The 26440-nt window shown below is 42.7% G+C and overlaps 1 protein-coding gene across 6 annotated transcripts in view; it reads right to left on the bottom strand.

Annotated features, from left to right (window-relative positions):
- Window positions 1-26440, bottom strand: part of rnf220a (ring finger protein 220a) — a 516853-nt gene that overhangs the window by 136352 nt on the left and 354061 nt on the right. For all 6 annotated transcript variants that reach the window (XM_072574407.1, XM_072574406.1, XM_072574410.1 and 3 more), the window contains one exon: window positions 5820-5915. In XM_072574407.1, coding sequence (XP_072430508.1) covers window positions 5820-5915 — 96 coding nt within the window. The remainder of the gene's footprint in view (window positions 1-5819; window positions 5916-26440) is intronic.

Genomic DNA, 26440 nt, shown 5'->3' with positions numbered 1-26440 from the left:
ACTACCTGATGAAGGAGCAGTGCTCCGAAAGTTAGTACTTCCAAATAAACCTGTTGGACTATAACTTGGTGTGTGATCTTGAACTTTGTACACCCCAGTCCAACACTGGCAGCTCCAAATCCTGTATATTTCAGTCTGTTGACTTGCCGCATTACCCATGCACGCAGCTAAGGCCTTTTAGAAATGGCTTGATCAACCTTTGCCTAAAACTTGATCCAATTAAAATTTGATCTTGAATAAGTTGCAAATGTGGAGTATGTGTTAAGTGAGGAAAACAGTTTGTGTGCATTTTCTGACAGTGTGTTTTGGAGACGCTTAAATATAGTGATGGGATTTTGCACTGATCACTCATGTGGCAAGAGGAGTAAACACTTCTTAGCTTTGTTGATGTCATTTTTCTTTTAAGTATCTGTGACGTGAAACAGGCACAAACAAATCAGTACACAAAAAGTGGAATATGAATATTTACACAAAATTGTAATTGCAATAAATGAGCAAAGTATGATAAATCTATTTTTACAATAATTCATTTTGAAATCAAACAAAAGAATTAACATTACTTCAGTGATGTTCCAACTTCACACCAAGAAACATTTTATTTTCTCATCTTTTTATTTGACAGCTAAAATTCTGCCAAGTAAAAATGTGATAGTTCTGTGCTTAGTTCATATGTTTTTTATAAACACGATAATATTAAGCAAGTAAGGCAGTTTTTGCCTCCACCAAATAAGCACTTTATCATCATCATTATTTGCTGTAATAATAACTTTTATTTCTTATCAGAAAGGTAAATCAACCCTGCTTCTGGATCTTTATCATTATCCAAGAGCTCATGTGTGAAGTAAGGCTGAGAACAGATCAGTTTGACTATGATGATCCCTGTGATTGAATAGCTTGCTAAAACTCACCACCCAAGTTAACATATGAATGGTTGCTTGATCAAAATAATGGAGAGCTATTGATGCCAGAGGAGCAATATATCAGGATAAGTTAAAGCCTCTGGGTTAGAAGAAATTGGAAAATAAATGCTTAAAGATTTTCTTTTTGGTTTTAAGCTTAACGCTGTAATTAAAAATTATGAAAACTTTGTTTAGTGTCGAGAGCCTGTCTATGTTAAAGCTCTTTTCTTTAATTATAATGACTATTTTTATTGACCAATCTTCTTAAGCCTATAGGACTTTTATGTGATCCAAATGGGCTTTCACATAATGCTTTTATTGTACAACATTATTTTTACAGTTTTGCTGGCTACGAAAAACAAGAAACAATGCACTATTTAAGCATTCTTTTAAAGGATATTTTTTCCTCCATTGCAAAACCCTATTTTTTTTCCGTTTTTGCTTCCTTCACTGGGAATTCCTGTTCACAACTCCTCAATGTAGCTACCCAGTTCACCACAAGATTATGACTCAAAACAGCAGAGGTTACTTTATGCAATGGTTAGTTATTGCCTTACCTTGCCCATGATGGCATGGTCCAGTCTAACTTCAAGTGGAGACATGAGTCCAACTTCATTTCAAATGGTGCTAGGGCATATCATTTTAGGCAACTGGATGAATGTTCACATGGAGCTGCCCAATTTTCATCCAGCTACAGAGCCTTATTGAGACAACACATCGATGGTGTGTATGGTTTTGGTCTCCTGTGGCAGAATATGCTAGCCATTGAGTGAGTGCAACCAAGGTTTATCAGACTGATGCCACATGGTTGAGGGTTGTTCTAAGAGAAACAATGACGAGGCTGTTCTTCTGAGCTCAGAAGAATGAGAAAGGATCTCATTGAAATTTACAAATTTCTTCCATGGCTTGACAGGGTAGCTACAGGAAGGCTCTTTCCTCTGGTTGCAGGGGTCCAAAAACAGGGAATTGTCTTAGAATATGGGCTAGTCCTTTTAGGACTTAGATGATGAATGTCTTCACTTAAAGAATGATGAATCTTCAGCATTAGCTGTCCAGATGGCTGTTGAAGCTCAGTCACTGAGCATGCACAAGGCATTATCAATCTATATCAATACATTTCTCAACATTGAAGATGTCAAGACATCATATGGGGATAGGGCATGAAAATGGCATTGAGGTAAAAGATCCACTACCATTTGTTGAATGGCAAAGGAGGCTTGAGGCAACAAATGGCCTACTCCTGCTCCTATTTCTTCGTAAGTTTGTGAAACTCTGTCCGGTCAGGCAGCATCAGAGGAGAAGAAGAGTTGATGTTTCAAGCTTAAGCTCTTCATCAGGAATGTGGGGAGGGTCCCAGGGGGCTGAGAGATAAATGGAAGGGGGGGGTGGAGGTGGTGAAAGGTAACTGGGAATGCAATAGGTCGATGAAGGGGGAGGTGATGGTGATAGATCGGAGAGGAGGGCAGAGCAGAAAGGTGGGAAGGAAGATGGACACGTAGGACAATTTGGGTCTCCTTCCTATCGGAAAGATGTTGTGAAACTTGAAAGGGTTCAGAAAAGATTTACAAGGATGTTGCCAGGGTTGGAGGATCTGAGCTACAGGGAGAGGCTGAACAGGCTGGGGCTGCTTTCCCTGGAGCTGAGGCTGAGGGGTGACCTTATAGAGGTTTACAAAATTATGAGGGGCATGGATAGGATAAATAGACAAAGTCTTTTCCCTAGGGTCGGGGAGTCCAGAACTAGAAGGCATAGGTTTAGGGTGAGAGGGGAAAGATATAAAAGAGACTCCAGGGGTAACTTTATCACGCAGAGGGTGGTATGTGTATGGAATGGACTGCCAGAGAATGTGGTGGAGGCTGGTACAATTGCAACATTTAAGAGGCATTTGGATGGGTATATGAATAGGAAGGGTTTGGAGGGATATGGGCCGGGTGCTGACAGGTGGGACTAGATTGGATTAGGATATCTGGTCGGCATGGACAGGTTGGACCAAAGGGTCCATTTCCATGCTGTACATCTCTATGACAGTTCAAGAGGGCGGTGCCAAGTTGGAGGGTTGGATTTGGGATAAGGTGGGGGGGAGGAGATAATACAAAACTGGTGAAATTGACATTGATCCTGTGTGGTTGGAGATTCCCAAGGCGAAAGACGAGGCATCCTTCCTCCAGGTGTCAGGTGGGTAGCATCTGGCAGTGGAGGAGACCCAGGACTTGATATCATTTGTAGAGTGGGAGGGGGAGTTGAAGTGGTCAGCCACGGGGCAGTGGGGTTGTTTAGTGCATGTGTCCTGGCAATGTTCTCTGAATTGTTCTGCAAATTGGCGTCCTGTCTCCCCAGTGTAGAGGAGACTACATCAAGAGCAATCTTGAACTGTCCTATCTGTCTATCTTCCTTCCCACCTATCCGCTCCACCCTTCACTCTGACCTATCACATCTGCCCCACCTTCAGCTACCTATCACATTTCCAACTCCACCACCCCCCCCTCCCATTTATCTCTCAGCCTCCTCGGATGCTGCCTGACCGGCTGTGCTTTTCCAACATTACTCTTTTTGGCTCTGGAGTTACTTAATGCTGTATGAGATAAAATGCTGCCTTGATACCAAGGAAATTCCTTTTTATATTCAATTCTTTTGGTCCTATATGTAATGAGGTCAGGAGTTCAGTGCACTTGGCAAATCCAAACTGTACATCAGCAAGCAGATAATTGTTGAGTAAGTGCTATTTGATAGCACTGTCATTGACAACTTTAATCACTTTTCTGAAGATTGAGAGTAATCTGATTGGGCAGTATTAGTCTGTTGGACTTGTTCTGCTTTTTGTATCCAGGGCTGAAAATGTGTTGCTGGAAAAGCGCAAACCCTTCTTCAGGAAGGGCTCATGCCCGAAACGTCAATTCTCCTGCTCCTTGGATGCTGCCTGACCTGCTGCGCTTTTCCAGCAACACATTTTCAGCTCTGATCTCCAGCATCTGCAGTCCTCACTTTCTCCTTTTTGTATACAGGACATACCTCGGCAATCTTCCACATTGTCAGGTAGATGCCAGTGTTATAGCTGTACTGGAACAGCTTAGCATGGGGCATGATTATTCTGAAACACGAGTTTTCAGTATTATTACAAGAATGTTATCAGGGCCCATAAACTTTGCAGTATCTCGTGCCCTTTTGTGATTTCACACGGAGTGAATGGAATTGGCTGAAGATTGGAATCTGAGACACTCCAGATCTCATTAGGAGACCACAATATCATGAATTTGGCACATCATACTGAAGATATCTTCCTTACCTGGGCTGGTGAAATGTGCTGGGCTCCCCCTTCATTGAAGATATGGGCATTTATTTGGAGTCTCCTCCTCCTATGAATTGTTTAAATGGTCCACCCCCATTCATGACTGAATATGTCAGGAGTGCAAAGCTAGTCTTGGGCATGTGCATCTGCTCCAGGTAGACCTGCAAAGATGATGTCAAGCAAGTCTTTCCAACTATTGGTTCCCTCACCACCTGCCATAAGTCCAGTCTAGCAGCCATGTCCTTTAGGACTCAGCTCAGTTACTACCAAGCTTGTATTGGTTTTAGACATTGAAATTCCTTACCTAAAGTACATTCTGTGCCTTTGTCACCCTCAGTTCAACCTCCATGTAGAACATGGTGGAGAACTGAATTTCCAGCTGAGGGTTTAGGTGGGAATCAGCAAAAAGTCACAACTGTATGCCAGTTTGCTGCCATCTCTGGTGGACCTGTGCTGTCAGTAGAACAGGATTGTGAAGATAATATCTGGGACATTGTTAGGTACGATTCCATGAGTGTTGGGGCAGACTGCTGGCTCAGTGGTTAGGACCGCTGCCTCACAGCACTAGGGACCTGGGTTTGATTTCAGCCTCAGGCGACGATGTAGAGTTTGCACTTTCTTCCAGTGTCTGTGTGGGTTTCCTCCCACAGTCCAAAAATGTGCAGATTAAGTGGATTGGCCAAGCTAATATGTCCAGTGGTGTCCATGGTTATGTAGGTTGGGTGGATTGGCCATGTAAATGCAGGGTTACAGGGATGGGGTGGGACAGGGAGATGCTCTTCGGAGGGGTGGTGTGGACTTGATGGGCTGAATGGCCTGTTCCCACACTGCTGGGATTCTATTCTATGAATCTCCACACCAAGTGTAGAGTTTTACAGCTACTCCAAACTCTACACCAAGCTATGCTTGACTAGTCCAGGGAATAATTCTCCCAATCTTGGCAAAAACCTACAGATGTTGGGAGGACTTTGGAAGGTCGATGGGACTGCATGCATTATAGTCATTTCTAGTGCCTTGGTTGTTGTTGGGTGGTGCATCAAGTTTCATTCCTTTTATCTGACTGTGACATTATTAGTTACAACTGAGTGGCTTTCTTGGCCATTCCAGGGGTATTTAAGAGTCAACCAGATTCAACCTAATCCTTGAGATCTTGTGGTAGGAAATGAATTGTGCTGTCTGACAAACAACGATGAAGTCTCTGCAACATTTCAGGACATATCACATTCTTTTGTCTTTTTTTGGAAGAAATGATAACTGCATATGACTCATATTGAGGTCATTGCTGCACATTCACGGTATTCACTCCGGAAGCTCTTTTTACTTTTACTTATTGTAAGATTGTGATTTCTAAAAAAGGATCTTGCTACTGAAAATTCCCATTTAACATAGGCTTTGCTGATGAGATTTTCCATTTGAATGAAGCCCTGATCGTAAAGTGAATCCTATTGGTGACACACTCAATATAAATTCTGTCCTGTTGATGAGATTCTTTTTGAATAGATGTCCTGATAATGACAGCTCTTCCCCTTTAAAAGAATCAAAATAGTTGGAACATTGGCTGGAAATGCATAAAAATCACTTTACACCTGGGTTCTGAGAACAGTCAATGGATACTGTTCTTCCCCCAATCCCACCTGATATCTGTCTGAATGATGAGTGTCGTCTGCAGAGACTGGCGATGCTGTGGGAGATTCCCCCTCCCTTTTAATTGGTGCTGATAGCAGAACAGGCTGCAGAGAGAGAAGAAAAAAAATCATCAAAGAAGCATCTTTGGAGTACAACATCCCATACTTAGTGAATATGAAAAGCATGTCAGACATGGGGAAAATATTAAGCTTGTTGAAATAGAAATACAATTCATATTGTTAAAGGAGCACAGACACTGATGCAACAAGACCCACTGAAACATGGCAGTGAACCAGGGCACAGTCATCTTCTCATCAACTTAAAGCCTTGTGTTTCACTTCTTCAGGGCCACAATTCTTTTTTTCCTTCCAGCATTCAAGAGGGATGAGACAATGAAACCTTAACCCTTACAACTGTGCTCAGATTATCAGTTATAATGTCAATATTCTGCATGTTTTGCAAACCTTTGCATTATTAGTTTGTCATCTTGACTACATAAATGCTTTTTCCCCATTAACATCCACCTTATCTTACTGATAATGCCAGTGTGTTTGAAAATCATGTTGGAAAGTTTACGTATTTCAACCCTCGACCACATTAGAAATATAGTGAACCTTAACACTGACTCTCTATAACTAAAATGTATTATAACATGTTCCACTACTTGCCTGCTAACACTGCTAGATAAGAATCGTCACAAAGGAAATGTTGCATTGTTGTGTTGCTGGAATTACAGAATAAATCTTAGAAGCCAGCGCTTAAATTGAATCCAATGAGAAGCCATGTGAAACTCTATGAAAAGGGTAGTCATGCATCCCTTTAGGTTGCCACTGCTTGGAATATAACAATAGCAATAACAATGTGCATTTATATAGCCCCTTTTTCATAGTAAGAGTGTTCCAAAGCCTTCAAACATTCATTATTTTTATCTTATATGAAACCAAGACAGCTACTGCTTCTGTGGAAATTAATTCTACTTGAATGTTGTTTTTCAAAGTTACCTCAGTCGACATTAAATGGAACAGGCAATGTTCAATGCACCAAACACACTTGAGCAGTTGTCACACTGTACATTGGAATAAGCCAGCAGTTCTTCTTAGTTCAGTCACAGCAAACTGGCAATAGCATTGTAACATTGAAAACCTTGGCCTAGCCAGAGGTAAACTAGAAACAAGTTTAATATCATGAATAGCTATATTCAACAATATGTTAACATATACAAAGTACTAATATCCCAGTGGCAATCTATTTTCTATCAATATAAGCCTTAGGGTGAGAATCATTTGAAATGTGCACTCCACTAATTTGACTTTCTTTCAATAGACCTGAAATAAATATCCGGATGTACATTCCTACATTCTCCCCAAGTTATTCAATCTGCTTCAAGGGCCAAATAAAACTTGGATTATTTCCACGAGAAGGAATTTCAGTGTTGTCTTCACTTAAGTCCAAAGACTGTTGAGCAAAACCACCAGGATATCTGTCTACCATTCTCAAGTCCTGACCTGTTCCTTTGGTCCCAAGTAAATATGTCCCATATCACTTCTTGGAACTGTCGTTATTTGATCATATACATATTCATGTAAATTCAATCTCTTTCACAATTAGGTATTTTATCCTGGTCTTTTTATAGTATTTAATCAACATAATGTTAACTACTTTTGATAGGAATCTGTTCTACATATCTACAAGTCTATAGGGAAAACGCAATTTTTTTTCTAATCTCTTGCTTGAGGCTTGTCAATTTTGTACTCGAGTGCTGTAGAACGACAATCAAATTTGAAGTTAAATAACCTGCTTTCATCTGCGTTATCCCTACCTTGTGGCATTTTAAAAACTTGAATCACGCCATATCATATTTTTCCTAGCATGAACAAGGCAGATTCTGTCAGTCTATCCTCATTACATAGTACCGAGTGTTAAAAACATCCTTGTCACTCTGCTCCCAATCATTCACATCAAACCATTGTGATATCAGAGAGTCAGTAACTCAAACATGTCTACTGGGCACATTGGTTGTATTCTTTTAATAAATCGTCACTCCCTATCATGAATCCCTGAAAGAAATATTTTTTCTTCATTACTTATTGCTAACGAGATTGGCAGAGCTCCTTTTCTAGTATTTAAAGCATAACACAATGTACTGTAAAAGACAACAAACTATTAGTAATAACTGCGATCAGTCTGATTGATTATTTCTGCCAATTTATCAACTATTTTTGTTTTGTGTGATTACTGATGATGAAATAATAAGGGAAACTAACAGAGAGGACATATTAAGGATGATAGTGTGAAATAGCTGAATTAATGTTAGAGGGTTTTTTCAGTAACTCAGGGTGCTTCAGTGTTAGCTTGTTAATTTCTTGGTGCAATGGTCATACCCAATAGCTAGATAACCCCAACACCTGCCCCCACCACTCTCCTCCCCAGTGAGGCCAGTGAACTACACTAATTAAACAAAAATGCATGCACATATTTTAATCAGCAGAAATAAACATGAAGAAAACTACACTAAGGGGAATCCTAATTCTTCATTAATGTTTAATTTATAAAAAATGTCTTGACATTGAGACTTCTTCTTTAACCACTGATTTATCATTTCTTTCTTCTCCAATTTATGGCTGATCTCATGTCCAAGATATACTGAGACAGTATTTCTGCCATGTAAATTATTCTCTTTTCCCTCCCAAAACCTTTTATTCAAAATAAAGGTCAAATGATTAATAGAGCACAATAGTTTTGGTCAAGTAGAAACTCATTCCTGTATTAATCAAATAACTGAATAATCTGTGTTCTCCCTATGCAGACAGTGGAATTAAATGTTATGTATTGGTTTCATACTTTTGGCCAGCTGCTAAAGCAAGGCCCATTTATTTCACAGCCTCTGAGATCCATGGAGACGACCTCTGAAAAATGTAGGGCCGAACTAATCCCAAACATGTCAATCTCAAGCCCTCTTCTACATACAGCTTACAGTTCAGCTTAATAAACTATTCTTAAATACTGTGGAGCTGCTCACTTCCAAACACCTCCCTTGCATGTGTAAGTGAGAGTGCAGAGCCACTGATACTAAATAATACTGTCCTTATGCAGCTGTAGTGTATTATAAGGGTGTCACAAATAATAGATCGTCTAATACAAGTCATGGATTTTCTGGGTGCATAATCGATTATTTGGTGATGAAAAAAAGGAAACTGTTAGAATTTCAACATTTTACTTTTTAACTATAAATATTGTTATTTTGAAATGAAATGTAGAAATGAGATACTATCAATCACTAAACACTATAAAACACATTCCATTTTTCATGAGGTCCAACAGTTTATTTGCCAGTTGCAGTACTCAGCTAGATGAATACATGGCTGATGGGTGGTGCACCACTGGAATAGTAGTGTGGGAATCAACAGTATTCACTCAGAAATCAAAGTAAAACATTCAAAAGCTTAAAACTGGATTGAAAGAGTCAAAGTAAAAAGTACAGTTTTTTATGTGTTTTGCACATACCTTGTAAATAAAATATCATGAAATGTACTGCAGACATCTAGTGGTAAAATATTAACTCCGAATCACTTATCAACTTATAGTGTTACAAGGTTACAAAATAACAAATACTCAGAAGCAGGTTTGGCCTTAAAATCCTTCCTATCATATTTAATATCAGGTATTTGTTAGGTACACACAGTTCAATCAGACAATGGAGAGTTAAGTATTTTAAAGTAGTTCGTTCATTAATGACTGATATTTATGAATAATTGAGGATTTTACTCCCATATGGGTTACATTTTAAGTCCCAAGTATTGCCTGTTGCTAGAATTTGAGTGCCTCGCTTTAGATGACCTTCATTTCTCAGTGGTCTAGAGTGTTGCACAACAATAATCTCCTTCATCCAGCATTTTGAGATCACCCCTCCCCATAAACCATACTTCTTTATCGATAGTGCAAAGGGTATAGTATAGCTACACACGATTGATACTCAATTCAAGTAAAAGGCATCAATTGCATTGATTTTCAGAAGTCCTCTCTCCATGGGTTTTGGTGCAGCCATCCCAAACTTGCCTCTTTAACAACATATCTGGCCTCTATGATATCCTTCTCATTTGATGCAATACTAACCCAATTCTTCTGATGGTTGTAGCTGAAAGAACTCATTACCTGGATATCCCAGAAGAGACCAGCATCCCTGACATGGTGTCATCTCTAAAATGCTGCTCTGTACCCAGAGAAGTTTGGAGTGACACGGTGCCTCAGTGGTTAGCATTCAAAGCGCCAGGGAGCTAGGTTCAATTCATAGAATAGAAATGGATAAAATCATAGAATCCCTATAGTGTGGAAGCAGAACATTTGGCCCATTGAGTTAACACCAACCCTTCGAAGAACATGCAATCCAGACCCAACCCCCGTAACCCTGCATTTCCACCTAAACCTACACATCCCTGGACGCAATGGCAATTTAGCATGGCCAATCCACCTAACCTGCACATCTTCGGACCATGGGAGGAAACCAGAATACGCAGACGAAAACCACACAGACATGAGGAGAATGTGCAAACTCCACGCAGACAGTTGCCTGAGGCTGGAATCAAAGCCGGGTCCCTGGTGCTGTGAGTCAGCAGTACTAACCACTGAGCCACTGTGCGAGGATAGGATAGGGTGAGTGGGTCTGGGTAGGTTGCTGTCTAGAAGGTTGATGTTGACTTGATGGGTTGAATGGCCTGCTTCCACGCTGTAGGGATTCTATGATTCTAAATGCTGGCATTCCAGAGCTGCCTTACCTGGCTGCACACAGTTTAGTGGATGCAATGACAGGCAAGAGCAAATTGTGATACTGCTCTATGGACAGGGATTTGGAGGTCCTGGTGGATGGGGTGGTGTAGAGGAGGGCCCTCCACATTTCCCAGGACCACCAGATGCTACCATTCTGGTCAGGGTTGCCACCTGGGTCAGTGTAGTCTCCATGTTTCGGAGGAATGCCCAACAGCGTAGAAACAGGGTCAATAGCCTTCTCTAACCTGCCAAGTTAAGAACCCTAATCTACTCTCTGCAATCTCGCACATACTCTTTCTCTGCTTCTCCCCAGAGGGTCATGATCTAAATCCTCTTACTAAACCGCAGTCAGTCCAGATCGGGGACAGTTTTTGCATCCACTAAACTGTGTGCAGCCAGGTAAGGCAGCTCTGGAATGCCAGCATTTAGAATCATAGAATCCCTACAGCGTGGAAGCAGGCCATTCAACCCATCAAGTCAACATCAACCTTCTAGACAGCAACCTACCCAGACCCACTCACCCTATCCTATCCTCGCACAGTGGCTCAGTGGTTAGTACTGCTGACTCACAGCAGTACCTCCAACACCATCACACTGAGCACGGGGCCCTCCCAGGGCTATGTGCTCAATCCACTACTGTTCACCTTGCTGACACATGACTGTGCAGCGATGCACAGGTCGAATTACATCATCAAGTTTGCTGATGATATGACTGTTAGGGGTCTCATCAGCATGAATAATGAGTCAGCATGCAGAGAGGAGGTGCAGCAGCTAATGGACTGATGCACAGCCAACAGCCTGTCTCTGAACGTGGACAAGATGAAAGAGATGCTTGTTGACTTCAGGACGGCACAGAGTAACCACTCTCCTCTGGACACTGACGGCTCTCCTTTGGAGATCGTGAAGAGAACCAAATTTCTTGGCGTATACCTAGTGGAGAATCTCACCTGGATCCTCAACACCAGCTCCATAGCCAAGAAAGCCCAGCAGCATCTTTACTTTCTGCATAGGTTGAGGAAAGCCCACCTCCCACCTTCAACACATTGTACAGAGGGTTCATTGAGAGTACCCTGAGCTGCTGCAACACTGCCTGGTTTGGCAATTGTACCATCTCAGATTGTAAGACCCCACAACGGATAGTGAGGACAGCTGAGAAGATCATCGGGGTCTCTCTTCCCTCGATTACAGACATTTACACAACACACTGTATCCAAAAGGCTAAGAGCATTGTGGAAGACCCTACACACCCCTCACTCAAACTCTTCTCCCTCCTGCCATCTGGCAGAAAATGCCGGAGCATTCGGTCTCTCATGGCCAGGCTGTGCAACAATTTCTTCCCCAAAGTATGATCGGACTCGTTCCCATCTGAAATCCTTTGCATGACTTCAAATTGGTGCTAGAAAAGCGTCTATTATTTATCATTCTTCTTTTATACTATAACTTGCATTTTTTGTACTTCTTATGCACTTTATACTGTGTACGATTATGCAGTTTGTGCTGTACATGTAGCACCCTCAGTCCTGAAAGAACACTGTCTCATTTTTACTGTATCAGTTGTATATGGTGGAAATGACAAATAAAAAGCTACTCTACTCTACTCTATTCGACTGCATGCAGCATCTTCCCTCATTGCTCTCACCACCTCCAACAAGTAACCCTGTGGGCTCTATGCACTGCTTACTCATTCGCCTGGGACACCTCATCACCACTCCACCATTTGCACCAATGCTAACAGTTGTGCCAGACACCTACATCTCACTTAATCCCTCCTTTTCTCTCATTATCAGAGAAAACATCCCACAATAGGGCCGGAAGGGCCAGGAAGGGTGCTAGGGGCCCAATATTCAGTTCCTCACCCTCTACAAGGAAAGGATCTTGAATCTTGCTGGCAAGAACCAGGACAAGTCCTGTGGAGATGCAGAGACATCCATGTCCCAAAAATGAAGTAAGAGTTGTTCATTGTACTGCAACTCCCAATTTACTTGTGTCAATGTACATTTTACCTGCCACAGCTTTTAACCCTCGGTCACGGTGCCTTCTCTGTTTTGGGTCGTTCAGATAAAGCATCATGTCTAGCCAAAAACAAAAATGTTGCCCCACTGGACATCCCCTTCACAACCTTTGAGGAAGAGTACATGGATGCTTCAGTGGAAGAACCATCAAAGGTGCTTCCTGCATCGTCTGCCAGCTCAGATACTGACACTTCAGCAACACCATGAGGACCCTGCTACTTCAGGCAAAGTGCAAAAAGACAAAGTAAAGCAAGTATGCTCTGAGCATCCACGTAGGCACTGAGTGAACCCTAAGAGAGCAAGCATTCAGCCCTAAGATGCTCCCTGGTCCAATCTATGAGCAGGGTGCTTGTCCCTACACACAAAGTCTCCTTCAACAACATTTCAATGATAGTTGCAAGAGTGCTTCATAGTGCAGCAATAAAGAGCAATAGCGTTGGACTGTGCATTGGATATATGGCATGATGATGCGTGGAGACTGTCATTTGTCAGGTGTCAGCTTCTGTGGATGTAAGGTATGTGCAGCTACTGCCTGGGAGCATGTCCTGAGACACTGGGGCCAGATGTCCAAGATGGCATTCAGAGGATCAACAGCGAGCTGGAGTCACCCGTTATCCGCTCTGACTCCAGAATTCTCGACATCCAGGTTTCCTCACGTCAGTGGTAGGATAGGAGGCTTCAATTCAATGAGGCAAGGTGTGCAGTTAACAACGCTTACAACAAGCAAAGGACAACAAACAAACAAAAAATGTAGGCAATTTGCTGCTGCCTAGTGAGAATTGCATCTCGACACCCAAAACTCTGTTGGAGAATGCAGCTGATTGCTGCTAGTGTGGAGGAAGGCCTTGATGGATTTCTCTGTAGCTTCCCAGATTTCTCCCCTTAGTCCACATCATTTAGGGCCTACCCTGATTCTGCCCATCGTGTTAAGTGGGAGAGGGAGAGAAAATACTTTTATTTTACTCAAATACATGCTCTGGTAATAAAAGTTGGATCTTAAGGGACATCTCCCAACCACTTTAAATTAATGAAAAAGATGGTGGACTGTGCTGCTCTCACCAGCTGAAAGACAGGAAGAACATTTAATGAACTGGGGTGGTGCTGTACTAGGACCTCACTTCCTTCCTGCCTCCACCAGAAAGATATTAGGTGCAAAGCTTTATGGTTGACCAACCATCTCCACTGCCAAATGAGGCCCATACATAGCGCATTAAGGACACCATGCAGCCTGCATGATAGATCAAACTGTGCAGGCTGCTTGTCACCTCAGGGGTGGAGGATATCTCTCAATCAAAGGCAAAGAGTTTCTAATTGAAGGACTGGATATTGAGAAGGAGCAGACCTGATGAGAGTCACACCTTGTCTGTGCTTCTGGCATCCCTGTCCCACTCTCCCTGTCAACACTACCTTGTGAAATCCGTTCCCCACTCTACTTACCTATGGGTTAGAATCTTCAAAACACTGGGACTCGGGCAGAGAAGTTGTGGCTGTGGTGACAAGCCTCCTTGTTTGTCCCAGTGGCTTTTTTATAGCTCCCAGTACTTGCTGCATTGTCAGCTGATGGCAGTGTCCGCAGGGAAAAGTTTTCCTTGTCTTGTGATCACATGTGTGTCCCATGCATGTTGCCGGCACTTTATACTTTAATTTGAGTCAAGCAAGAATTAGGACAAGCAAGAGAAAAAGTGGTAACCTGTCTGTTCTGCCATCAGGAATGATGGCACCTCAGTTATATTTTCATAGAATGCAATTGCATATCAAATAGATATAGCCACCAGAAATACAACACGGAGATGTTTTAAATGCACATTTAATTGTAACTGTCTAAATTAAAATGATTTGAAGGAAAAATCAGAATGCTATCAAAATGTTATCTCAGCTTTTCACTAGCTCACCAGCATTATACATTCTTGATATCATGAGCTGAAATTTAAAGTGGTTCATACTGTTACTAATAAAAATTAAGAGGACACGTTCTGATATCCTTAACCATACTTTGACATGAATTAGAGTCGAATAGTGTGGTACTGGAAAAGCACAGTGGCATCCGAGGCGCAGGAGAATCGATGTTTCAGGCATAAGCCCTTCATTCCTTTGGTTCTGTTTCTCCTTGGATGCTGTCTGACCTGCTGTGCTTTTCCAGCACCACATTCTCGACACTGGTCAACAGCATCAGCAGTTCTCACTTTCTCCCTGTGACATGAATTAGTAGGCCTTCAATTTTGCCTCTGACTGCTTGATTTTTTCATTCTTTCTTGGGACAAGAGTGTCATGAAGTAGGCCAGCATTTATTACCTATCTTTAAAGTGGGTAATAACTGGCAGCATGGTGGCTCAGTGGTTAGCACTGCTGCCTCACAGCACCAGGGACCCAGGTTCGATTCTAGCCTCAGGCGACTGACTGTGTGGAGTTTGCACCTTCTCCCCGTGTCTGCGTGGGTTTCCTCTGGTGCTCCGGTTTCTTTCCACAGTCCAAAGATGTGCAGGTCAGGTGAATTGGCCATGCTAAATTACCCATAGTGTTAGGTGCATTAGTCAGAGGGAAATGGGTCTGGGTGGGTTACTCTTTGGACAGTCGGTGTGGACTTGTTGGGCCGAAGGACTTGTTTCCACACTGTAGGGAATCTAATCTTAATTGCCCTTGAGAAGATGGTGATGAGCTGCCTTCTTGAACCCCTGAAATTCTTAGAATGTAACTTCAGCCCAATGCTATTAGGAAAAGAGTTTCAGGAGTTTGGTCCAGTAACAGTGAAGGAATGGCAATTATAGTTCCAAGTCAGGATGATGTATGGCTTGGAGGGGAGTTTGTAGATGGTGATGTTCTCATGCATCTGCTGCCCTGGTCCTTCGAGATGGTAGGGGTCGCAGGTTTGGAAGATGCTGCTGAATTATGATGAGTTGCTGCAGTACATTTGGTTGACGCTACACCCTGCTGCCACTGCGTGTCAGTGGTAGAGGGAGTGACTGTTGAAGGTGGTGAATAGGAGAATGGGATGCCAATCAACTCGGCGAATTTGGCCTGGATGGTGTCACAGTTCTTGGTTGTTGGATACACAAAGCCAAGTAAAGATTATGCTATCATGCTTCTGACTTGTGCCTTATAGCTGATGAGCAGGCAATGTAAAGACAAAAGGGAAGTTATTTACCATCGAATTCCAAGCCTTTGACTTGCTCTTGAAGCCAGAGTATTATATTGGTTGGTACAGTTCAGTTTCTGACCAATGATAATTCTGCCCCACCCCCACCTCCTTCCCTCCAAGAATGTTGATATTGAGGGATTTAGCACCAGTAATGCCAGGAATTGGTTGAGGGGAGCAACAAAATGTCGGATTGAAAAACGGAACTGTGTAGATACATAGAAATAGAGTTGAAGGCATTCTCTTTTTAAATTCAATGTAATAATAATTTTAGGGTGGCCAACTCTTCTGTAGTTAGCAGCTTTCAATCTTCTAATTTCCATGCCTTCCATATCAAGTACTGTGTCTGTAAATCATGACATATATCTTTTATCTTCTGGAAGCAGAAAAATTGGAAGTGCAACAATCCCAGCATCCATGAAGCTGGTGAAAGCCCTCTATCAAAACTATAGTCAAGATTACACGATATATGTGCTTCAGCTCAAAATTAGGAACACCTGACACTGCACCAAAACAGCTGACAATTCAAAAATAGTCCTGAGTTTAGATCCATGATATTTAGCTACAGTAAAAAAAACAGGTCTGTCACAGAATCAGCTACAGATTTACAGTTCCTGCGGTGGCAGGGGAAGTGCCAGGATTGGAGGGTAGGTTGTAGGGGGGCGTGGACCTGACCAGGTAGTCACGGAGGGAACGGTCTTTGCGGAAGGCGGAAAGGGGTGGGGAGGGAAATATATCCCTGGTGGTGGAGTCTGTTTGGAGGTGGCGGAAATGTCGGCGGATGATTTGGTTTATGCCCACCATCACACCCACTCCAGTTACAGGTTCCGCCCCCACTCCCAGCTCTACACCCACACCAGATCCCAGCTCCCAGCCCTGCCGAGTTTTCACCATCCCCCCGGACCTCCCCCTCACTGAGGACGAACGATCAGTCCTCAGCAAAGGACTCACCTTCAACCCCCTCCATCCACGCATCAATGAATTTAATACATGCCGTGACGTCGAACAATTCTTCCATCGCCTCCGCCTCCGAGCTTACTTTCACAATCAGGACTCCCGCCCACCTTGCGAGGACCCCTTCGCCCACCTCCAACACACTGCTTCCACCTGGACACCCCGCGCTGGCCTATTACCTGCCCTCGACCTCTTCATTTCCAACTGCCGCCGGGACATTAACCACCTCAGCCTGTCGACCTCCCTCCCCCACTCCAACCTCTCACCCTCACAACGCGCAGCCCTCCAATCCCTCTGCTCCAACCCCAACCTCACCATCAAGCCAGCGGATAAAGGGGGCGCAGTGGTAGTCTGGCGCACTGACCTCTACATGGCTGAAGCCAAACGTCAACTCGAGGACACCTCTTCCTACTTCCCCCTCGACCATGACCCCACCCCCCATCACCAAACCATCATCTCCCAGACCATACAGAACCTCATCACCTCAGGAGATCTCCCACCCACAGTTTCCAACCTCATAGTCCGGGAACCCCGCACTGCCCGGTTCTACCTCCTTCCCAAGATCCACAAGCCTGACCACCCTGGCCGACCCATTGTCTCAGCATGCTCCTGCCCCACTGAACTCATCTCTACCTACCTCGACACTGTACTATCCCCCCTATTCCAGGAACTCCCCACATACATTCGAGACACCACCCACGCCCTCCACCTCTTCTAAGACTTCCGTTTCCCTGGCCCCCAACGCCTCATCTTCACCATGGATATCCATTCCCTCTACACCTCCATCCGCCATGACCAGGGCCTCCAAGCCCTCCATTTTTTCCTCTCCAGACGTCCCCAACAGTACCCTTCCACTGACACTCTCATTCGTTTGGCCGAACTGGTCCTCACCTTTAACAATTTCTCCTTTGAATCCTCCCACCTCCTCCAGACCAAAGGGGTAGCCATGGGCACACGTATGGGCCCCAGCTATGCCTGTCTCTTTGTTGGCTACATAGAGCAGTTGATCTTCCGTAATTACACCGGCACCACTCCCCACCTCTTCCTCCGCTACATTGATGACTGCATTGGCGCCACCTCGTGCTCCCGCAAGGAGGTCGAGCAATTCATCAACTTCACCAACACATTCCACCCTGACCTTAAATTTACCTGGACCATCTCTGACACCTCCCTCCCTTTCCTGGACCTCTCCATCTCCATTAATGACAACCAACTTGACACTGACATTTTTTACAAACCCACTGACTCCCACAGCTACCTGGATTACATCTCTTCCCACCCTACTTCTTGCAAAAATGCCATCCCGTATTCCCAATTCCTCCGCCTCCGCCGGATCTGCTCCCAGGAGGACCAGTTCCACCACAGAACACACCAGATGGCCTCCTTCTTTAGAGACTGCAATTTCCCTTCCCACGTGGTTAAAGATGTCCTCCAACGCATCTCGTCTACATCCTGCACCTCCGCCCTCAGACCCCACCCCTCCAACTGTAACAAGGACACAACGCCCCTGGTGCTCACCTTCCACCCTACCAACCTTCGCATAAACCAAATCATCCGTCAACATTTCCGCCACCTCCAAACAGACCCCACCACCAGGGATATATTTCCCTCCCCACCCCTTTCCGCCTTCCGCAAAGACCGTTCCCTCCATGACTACCTAGTCAGGTCCACGCCCCCCTACAACCCACCCTCCAATTCTGGCACTTTCCCCTGCCACCGCAGGAACTGTAAAACCTGCGCCCACACCTCCTCCCGATGCGGTCTCCTCTACATTGGGGAGACTGGGCGCCTCCTAGCAGAGCGCTTTAGGGAACATCTCCGGGACACCCACACCAATCAACCACACCGCCCCATGTCCCAACATTTCAACTCCCCCTCCCACTCTGCCGAGGACATGGAGGTCCTGAGCCTCCTTCACCGCCACTCCCTCACCACCAGACGCCTGGAGGAAGAACGCCTCATCTTCCGCCTCGGAACACTTCAACCCCAGGGCATCAATGTGGACTTCAACAGTTTCCTCAGTTCCCCTTCCCCCACCTCACCCTAGTTCTAAACTTCCAGCTCAGCACTGTCCCCATGACTTGTCCGGACTTGTCCTACCTTCCTATCTCCTTTTCCACCTATCCACTCCACCTTCTCCTCACTGACCTATCACCTTCATCCCCTCTTCCACTCACCCATTGTACTCTATGCTACTTTCTCCCCACCCCCACCCTCCTCTAGCTTATCTCTCCATGCTTCAGGCTCACTGCCTTTATTCCTGATGAAGGGCTTTTGCCCGAAACATCGATTTCGAAGCTACTTGGATGCTGCCTGAACTGCTGTGCTCTTCCAGCACCACTAATCCAGAATCTGGTTTCCAGCATCTGCAGTCATTGTTTTTACCTACAGATTTACAGTACCCACTGCTTTTAGAATTATTGCATAGTAGAACATTATGGCAAATAAAGGGGAATTTTCAATTACTTTTGTGTGAAAATTAGAATCATTTTTCCTCTTAAGGTGCCTAACTGGTGCAAGTTCGCCCCGTGCATGCATGTGAGTGAACTGTCTGTGGTTTTTCTAACATATTGTGCTTGAATGAGCTGGATATGCATCTGGTTGTTTACATCAGGACCTTTTGGCTGCTACTCCTGCTGAAGAGGCTCAAAGTAAATTATCATAGAAATATCCAAAATGCAAAATCTGTCACTAACTTTGAAGAAACTCGTCACTTTGCTCAACCATGAGATTACAAGTTGAGGGTGTCTGATGAGCAGAAAATTGAAAAAGCCCCTCCCACCCTATCAGCTGGAAAACTGATTTCCAATTTTAGACTTTGCATGGAAAATTCACACCATATGTGAAAGTTGGTCAATGGTCATAAATGCCACAACTAGCCAAGGTCCCCTTCCTGGTTGATGTCTATTTCATCCTTGCTGAAAACTGCACTTGTGAGATTTTGAGAATGGTCAGTTGTGCTTAGTAATCATATTCTCCACAGTTAAACAGGCTCACAATGCTTCTTGCCACCAATGTCCAAATGTGATGAAAATGTCACTCAGATAAGCTGCACTGGAGGCTGGCTGGACTGTAACATCAATCAGTAATTTGGGCCGATGCTTGAAAAATAAATTTTAAAAATGCAATTTTATTCAAAAATCAGAAGTTATCAAGAGAACCCTCTATTATCATCATTACAGCATGTGAATGGAAAGAGGATGTTAAAAGCATTTTGATGGAAATATTCGTAATGATACAGCACTGTGCTAAAGCAAAGGGCAATTCCTTTTGCAGTGTTTTTCAGTATGTTACCAGAATACACAATGCTTTGATATGTTTCTGCTACACTGGTCTCTACAGCAAGCATAAAATCAAAGGGCCCCTGCGACTCATTCACCTGTCCTCTCCCTCCTTTATTTCGTTCTGTGTTTGAAGAAAGGATGGTGTGCAGGTCAGCAGTTGTGCTGAGAGATTGAAAAACGATAAAAGCGAAGAAAAATTAATCAAAAAAATAATTTGCCCAGCATGATTAAAAAACATAACTTTTACACAACCGGCTAGCTCAGCACAAGTGACATTTGCAAGAGGGAAAAGTATCTTCAAAAGGTAAGAGCTTAAAAATAATAATTCATGGCTTTTCAACCTTTTACATGATGTTCCCCCACCAGCTAATTTTAGGTTTAATGGCAGCAAGGCAATTAATCTTTGCAAGCCTGGTGGCTCCAACACCTCTGACTTCAAGACAGCTCCTTTTTAGAGGGAAGCATTAGACATTTTTCCCTTGCTATTTTCTATGCTGCAAATTAATCTTCGTCGTACATCTCCAAAATGAATTGAAATTGCTTGCACATTGTAAATATTGTTTCCCTACGTGTGCAGGATCATGTGTCATAAAGTGAATGGAAGTGCATTTCCCTCTGACATTTTGTTAACTGAATTCCCTTTAAGGCAGCTATTTGAGACTATTAAGTGCTATCCCCTCATTTACAGACGGCTGAAAGAAGAAATCTGGGAGTCTTTCTCTCCCACTCTTTTCCTGTATAGGCTTGACCATCTTTAGAATGAATTTGTTTTTTAAAAAATCAGCTGCATGAAAGGTAATTTCCCCATTTATTTTATTTTTATTTTCTTTGTTTGGATGAATACTTCTGCTTTCAAACCGATTACTATTTAAAACTTATGTGCCAAATTGTCTGGCACTAGAAACTGTATTTCAATTTGTCATTGATTCACATGATTGGTGAATAGATGCCAGGTTAAGGATTCGATTACATCGCCACAACACTGTACTCAGCACTGCATCACTGTGAAATGTCTGATTGTTCTAATTTGTGGAATAAGAAATTGCTGCAGTGTGAAATGATGAGTAAGTGAGAGCAGGCTTTTGTTTTGTTGGGAGGGGATAGGTGCACGAAGAGTTAATGTATTGTCGCCACAAGGACCTGGTTTGAGTCAAGTGTGGAAGAAGTTGACTGAGAAGACCTGGAATATTATATCATTTGGCTTTAATTTTGTTCTGCATGACAAGTGAGGATTTTCTCAAAACAGATGGCAATGATGCTAGTAAATTAATTTTATTAAATGTAACTTTTACTTGCTATTTGTAGTATGACTGCAGGGCTTTAATTCCTTCTTTCTTTAAATCCAACTCTTCCTGTCACTAATTCAGCAACAAGGACATGGAAGGAAATGAGTAATTCAGAATCTCGGAATAGAGATACTTTGTTAAAACATTGATCGGAAATATTGTACTCAACATGAGTTGCACTCCAATTGATGGGAAAGGTAGCCAATGGTATGAAAAGACGCAGATTATAAAACCGGAATTCTGGTCTTCTCAACATTTTTCCTTACAGATCTCTACTAAAAGCACCCTAAATTCCTGACAGAAAACCCAGTACTAATATCAATTTCAGCCATCTATCCAGCCTTACCAATATGAGATCAAACTCCTTTGGAAGCCTGAATCTCAATCTTGTTTGTTGGTAATAAGTCTGGTCCAGCCTCAGAACATTGTCAGATAAGGTGTTAGAGTTTTGGATAGAGAATAGTGTTTGAGACTGGAACTGAAAACAGTGGCTTCAGTCTTCCAAATACTTGGTTGTGGGAAATTTTGCACATCTAATACTGGATTCTGGACAAGAACGCCAACACTTGAAAGGTAGTGGATGAATCAAACAGGTAGAGCTGGGTGTCATCTTGAAGCTGTGGTTTTGGTTCATTTGGTTGACAGGCACCATGTAAACGAGCAATAGGGAGATGTCAAGAGTAAACCCAAGAGGTTCCTGCAGACACAGGAAGAGGAGCAACTGCTAGTGATTTTCTGGCTTCTACTGAACAGATGAGACTGAAATCAAGTTAGTGTGAGCCCACCCAGCGAGCTGATGGTGGATGGCCATTGGAGAAAAATGCTGTAGTCAATTATGTCAAAAGACCACAGATTTAAAAAGAGAGACATGAAGGGAAGGTATATTTTTGTCAGAATCACACAGAATTGATTACCTTGGAGAGGACATAAGGAAAACAGAGGAAAAATTAGATAATACAAAACCACACCATATCTAGTCAGTACATAAAAGGAGGTGATTATCCAAACTGAAGCATAGACATAACTTTTTTTTAGAAAAAGCTACTAATAGACTCCAAAATTCTTTTGCCACTTACTGTGAAGAATCTCAATTCTCGATGTAGGACTGAATTTTCCCATTTTCAGATTTTGTTGAGTGAGATTCACGGGGTCCAGTCTATCACGGCCTGCAGCAATTTTTCTCACATAATCTTCTATTCTTCACCTTACTAATTATATAACCAAGCTCTTTGGCTCCCTTCTCATTTAGTTGCACAGCAGGAGAGAAAGAGATGCTCACCACTACCAGGACCTCTGCATACATGCCACAGGCACCATACTTAAAGCTCAGCTACACTTCACTCATTTCAAACACAGAGCCAGGAACTGCACCTCTGACTGTGATGCTCTACCCTTGTCACTCAAGAAATGCCTAAAAAGCAGGTTACTTTCCCACTTTGTGAACGGGGGCCACTAGGTCCTGGTGGATGGGGTGGTGAAAAGGAGGGAATTCCTTTATCTTGCTGACTGTTGGAGGAGGTCATGCCATAAGACACAAGCACCTGGACTAAGATAGCGCCATGCATCAGTGCCCGAACTCATAAGTATCACAGGAGAAAAGTCAATAAGTTTCTGTTCTGTGCAAGGGAGAGGACCACCATTTTGCCTTGGCCACCTCACAGTCACAGGACTCCCATTCACTCTGTTCCAGTACAGATGCATGTCACCAAAATTCATTGGACTACAACTCTCACTATTGCATGCATCACATCCACTAAACAGCTCTAACCCACCTCATATTCCAGGCTAATAATCTTTCCAGTCCTCTGCACTTCCCATGTACTCTATGAAGTTACCTCACCATAGTTCATGTCCTGCATCGCCAGTAAATTCTCTTGCATTTACTTTCATCATACCAAATCCCTTCTTTTGTCTCAATGCTGCAAAAATTGGTCCACATACCAGAACGATGCCTCTGCAGCATCCCAACTAATACATCTCTAATCCTCAGGCTGGTTGCATTTTATCTTCAGGACTCGTCATGGCCTAATTGCCAGACTGCAAGAACATGGACATTCAGACTCTGTTAGGACCAAATACCTGACAGACCTTTGCCAACCTCTTGGACTGGATTTGGATGAAGCATTTGACTGACTGGCGACATCTCCTGACTTACCGTAATCCCACATGACTCCATTATGACTTTCAGACAGGACCGTTTGGCTTAAGACAATGCAGTGCATTTCTTCTATCTTCTGTTGGAAATGCAACATTGTTGTCGCACGGTGCCAAGTAAGCATCCAAGTAAGCAATACTGTAAGTGACCAATAAGAAATCAAGCAGAGAGCTAAAAGATGCTTCCGATTCGATGCAGGAGATGAGTGTTCATCCCTGTACTCAAAGCCACCTGGCAGAAACATGCATGTCCTGGGCGTCCCTGAGCTCCAAAGTGAAGTCCTGAAGGGCTAAAGTAGTGTCAGAGTTGGACCAAAAGCAGGCATGACACTGCTGAGGCTGGTGGCTTTGCCTATGCTGCATTGGTAGGACAAAGGAAAGAGCAGGAGAATGGAGCAGGCAGAGATGTTGTGGTGAAGAGAGAGTTCGATGCAAGCTTGGACAATCAAGCAATGCGCTGCAGCCACCAGGTAAACTCTCTGATTTACAAGTCTCTAATTTGCACATTCCAGTTTCTTGAAAAAAGAAAAAAGTGTAAATTTTATAGAAGTGAGGAAGGTTGGGTTAATAATGTGCTGCAAATACATAGAAATAAGGTAGTCACCATTCATTCGAGAAATTCTGAAGCTGCTATTTAAATATTAAAGAGGAAGATTTGGAAATGCTCTCTCAGTATCAAGATCCTGATCTTTATCTTCCAAACTTTCTTGTCACTGCCCACACTCTCCTCTATCCATTGTTCCTGATGATTTAAGAATCTGATTACTGTGGAAAACCATTCACTAACAAGGGGCACATTTCAATCTTTTAATCAAATCCGAAGCACACGGCAGTATTTGTATGGGAAACAAGAAAAATATCCCACTAAAGAATTCCACACCAAATCGAATCTCAGCCCATCCCTAGCTAAGTCAAGGTAGCCAGTTAAGCTGAAATCTGAACAGAACAAATTCAGATGTTTTGAAACTGCTGAGGTATGTCACAAATCATACACTACTGGTCTTGTCCAAGGCAAAAACAAATCTGTTGCAATGGACTTTGTGGACATATATCCAAAATTAAAACTACCAAACTGAAACTACTTAAACACAAAATATTCCAGGTAAATACATACTTAATCCAAGCATTGAAATTTAATCTGACAAATGTCAATCCTTTCAGGTTCACTGTACAGTATTCCTAATTTCAACATAACATGTAGAACTCTGCTGTGCACGCAATGAGCTTTAATTTATAATGTATAAAATGGCATCAACTATATTCTGTATGCTATCATTTAACCATTACATCTCACCCTGGCAACAATAACTTCTCAATTCTTATACTCTTTCTGTTTTTTTTATTCCTTATCCTAACTACAAGGAGAGATCATAGATAAACCTCCTACAAGAGCTCACTCCCTATGGGAAAGAAGCAAAGCCATAAGAGTATCAATGAGAAAGTATAAGGTTCAACATTCAATATTAACTTCAATTGCTCGTCTTTTAGAAAAAATCAAATGCTACAGTACAAAAGCAGAAAGTTCCTTGCATCATGTCTGTGCTGGTTCTCTGAAAGATGTACAAATTAGTTAGAAAATATTTGTCCTTTTCAAGTACCTTCCCTTCCTCTTTCACTAAAAGCTAGCAAACATACTCTGAAGGTCTTCACTGCGTCATTCCTATTGAAAGCTGTGTGTGCTAGCTGTTCATCGGGCCATTATTGTAATTTGTCTTTCTTCTCTCTTTCTCTAGTTGTGTTAGATAATGTTGGATAGTGCCCACTGCATCTAACCAGATCAGAACTTAACCACACATGCTCTCTCGCCCATCTAGATACCAGTGCAGATGCATGCAGCCTCAAAGTTACAGGGGCATCTACAGGGTAATGCACCAGGTAAGGTAGACAACATGAACAATGCAGCTTTTGGTGGCAGAGGGAGGGGAAGAATTTCCTGTACTCAATGTTATGCAAGGTGCCACCAATACATCCTAACCTCTCTCCTATTTGCCAAGAGGTCTTTCCTGCATTTGACTACCGTATTCTGCAACTCAGAGGGTCAATTGAAACTGGATTACCAAAATGACGACATACTTCCAGAGGTACAACAGGGCTGGCAATTCACTGCTATCATTAAAACAACATTAAGGCTTATGTTCTCATTTTATACTGCTGACAGTCTGTGAGGTTGTCAATATGAAAGTCTTGGTCATCTTCGAAAGGTTGCTTTTCAATTTGTTGGCTGTTCAATTTGTTGATGTATATTTGTATGTTTGGATGGGTTTCTATGCTGCCAGCATTGCAATGTTCTTCTAACTTGTTGATGACCTGGGACTTGTCCCAGTAAGTAACTTGGATTTGAAACCAGATTTTCTACTTATACTTGCCCAATGTCCTTTGGTTCCACATGCATTCTAATACAAGAAACTGCTATGCAACTTCTGTGTGCCAACCTAGTTCTATGAAAGGACTTGCTGATGATAGGAATAGCATTTCATTACTCCACAGCGTGTAATCGATGTTGATCCACCACTATGGTTTCAGATGACTACAACCTTCCAAAAAGGTATCAACTGTATGACCCTTTTTCTTGTCCAGAAGATCTTTATGGAAAGCATTGATCAAAGTAGTGGTGATTAGTGATATTTATTAACATTTCTGTAAGTTCTTTTTCAGATAAATCCTATTCATATTCTTTTCTGTAGTATCTGATGACTAAGTTTCTATCTGTAAAACATGTATCGGAGTCTATGAATTTGGAAGTTGGTTTGTACATTTAGCCGTTCATCAAGTATTCTTCAGATCTTCATTCGATTTTTTAAAAAATTGCCCTCAGAAAAACTGGATACATTTATTTGGCAAAGCTACTCCTGACTGATGGCAAATAATATTTGAAGAGATCACTAAACAGAATCAATTATGGCTAGACCTATGAAGTAAATCTGCATATGTTGCTTAAATAGCTGTATCTCAGTGAAAATATCACCTGCTGCCCAATCCATAATCAAGTATTTGCCTTCAATTTCTTGTTGCAGGCCTCTGTGACATGTTGTTTTGTTGAAG

This window comes from Chiloscyllium punctatum, chromosome 7 (assembly GCF_047496795.1).
Source record: "Chiloscyllium punctatum isolate Juve2018m chromosome 7, sChiPun1.3, whole genome shotgun sequence".
Classification (NCBI taxonomy): Eukaryota; Metazoa; Chordata; class Chondrichthyes; order Orectolobiformes; family Hemiscylliidae; genus Chiloscyllium; species Chiloscyllium punctatum.
Note: the sequence above shows the minus strand (reverse complement) of the source record. Positions and strands in the feature narration are given on the sequence as shown.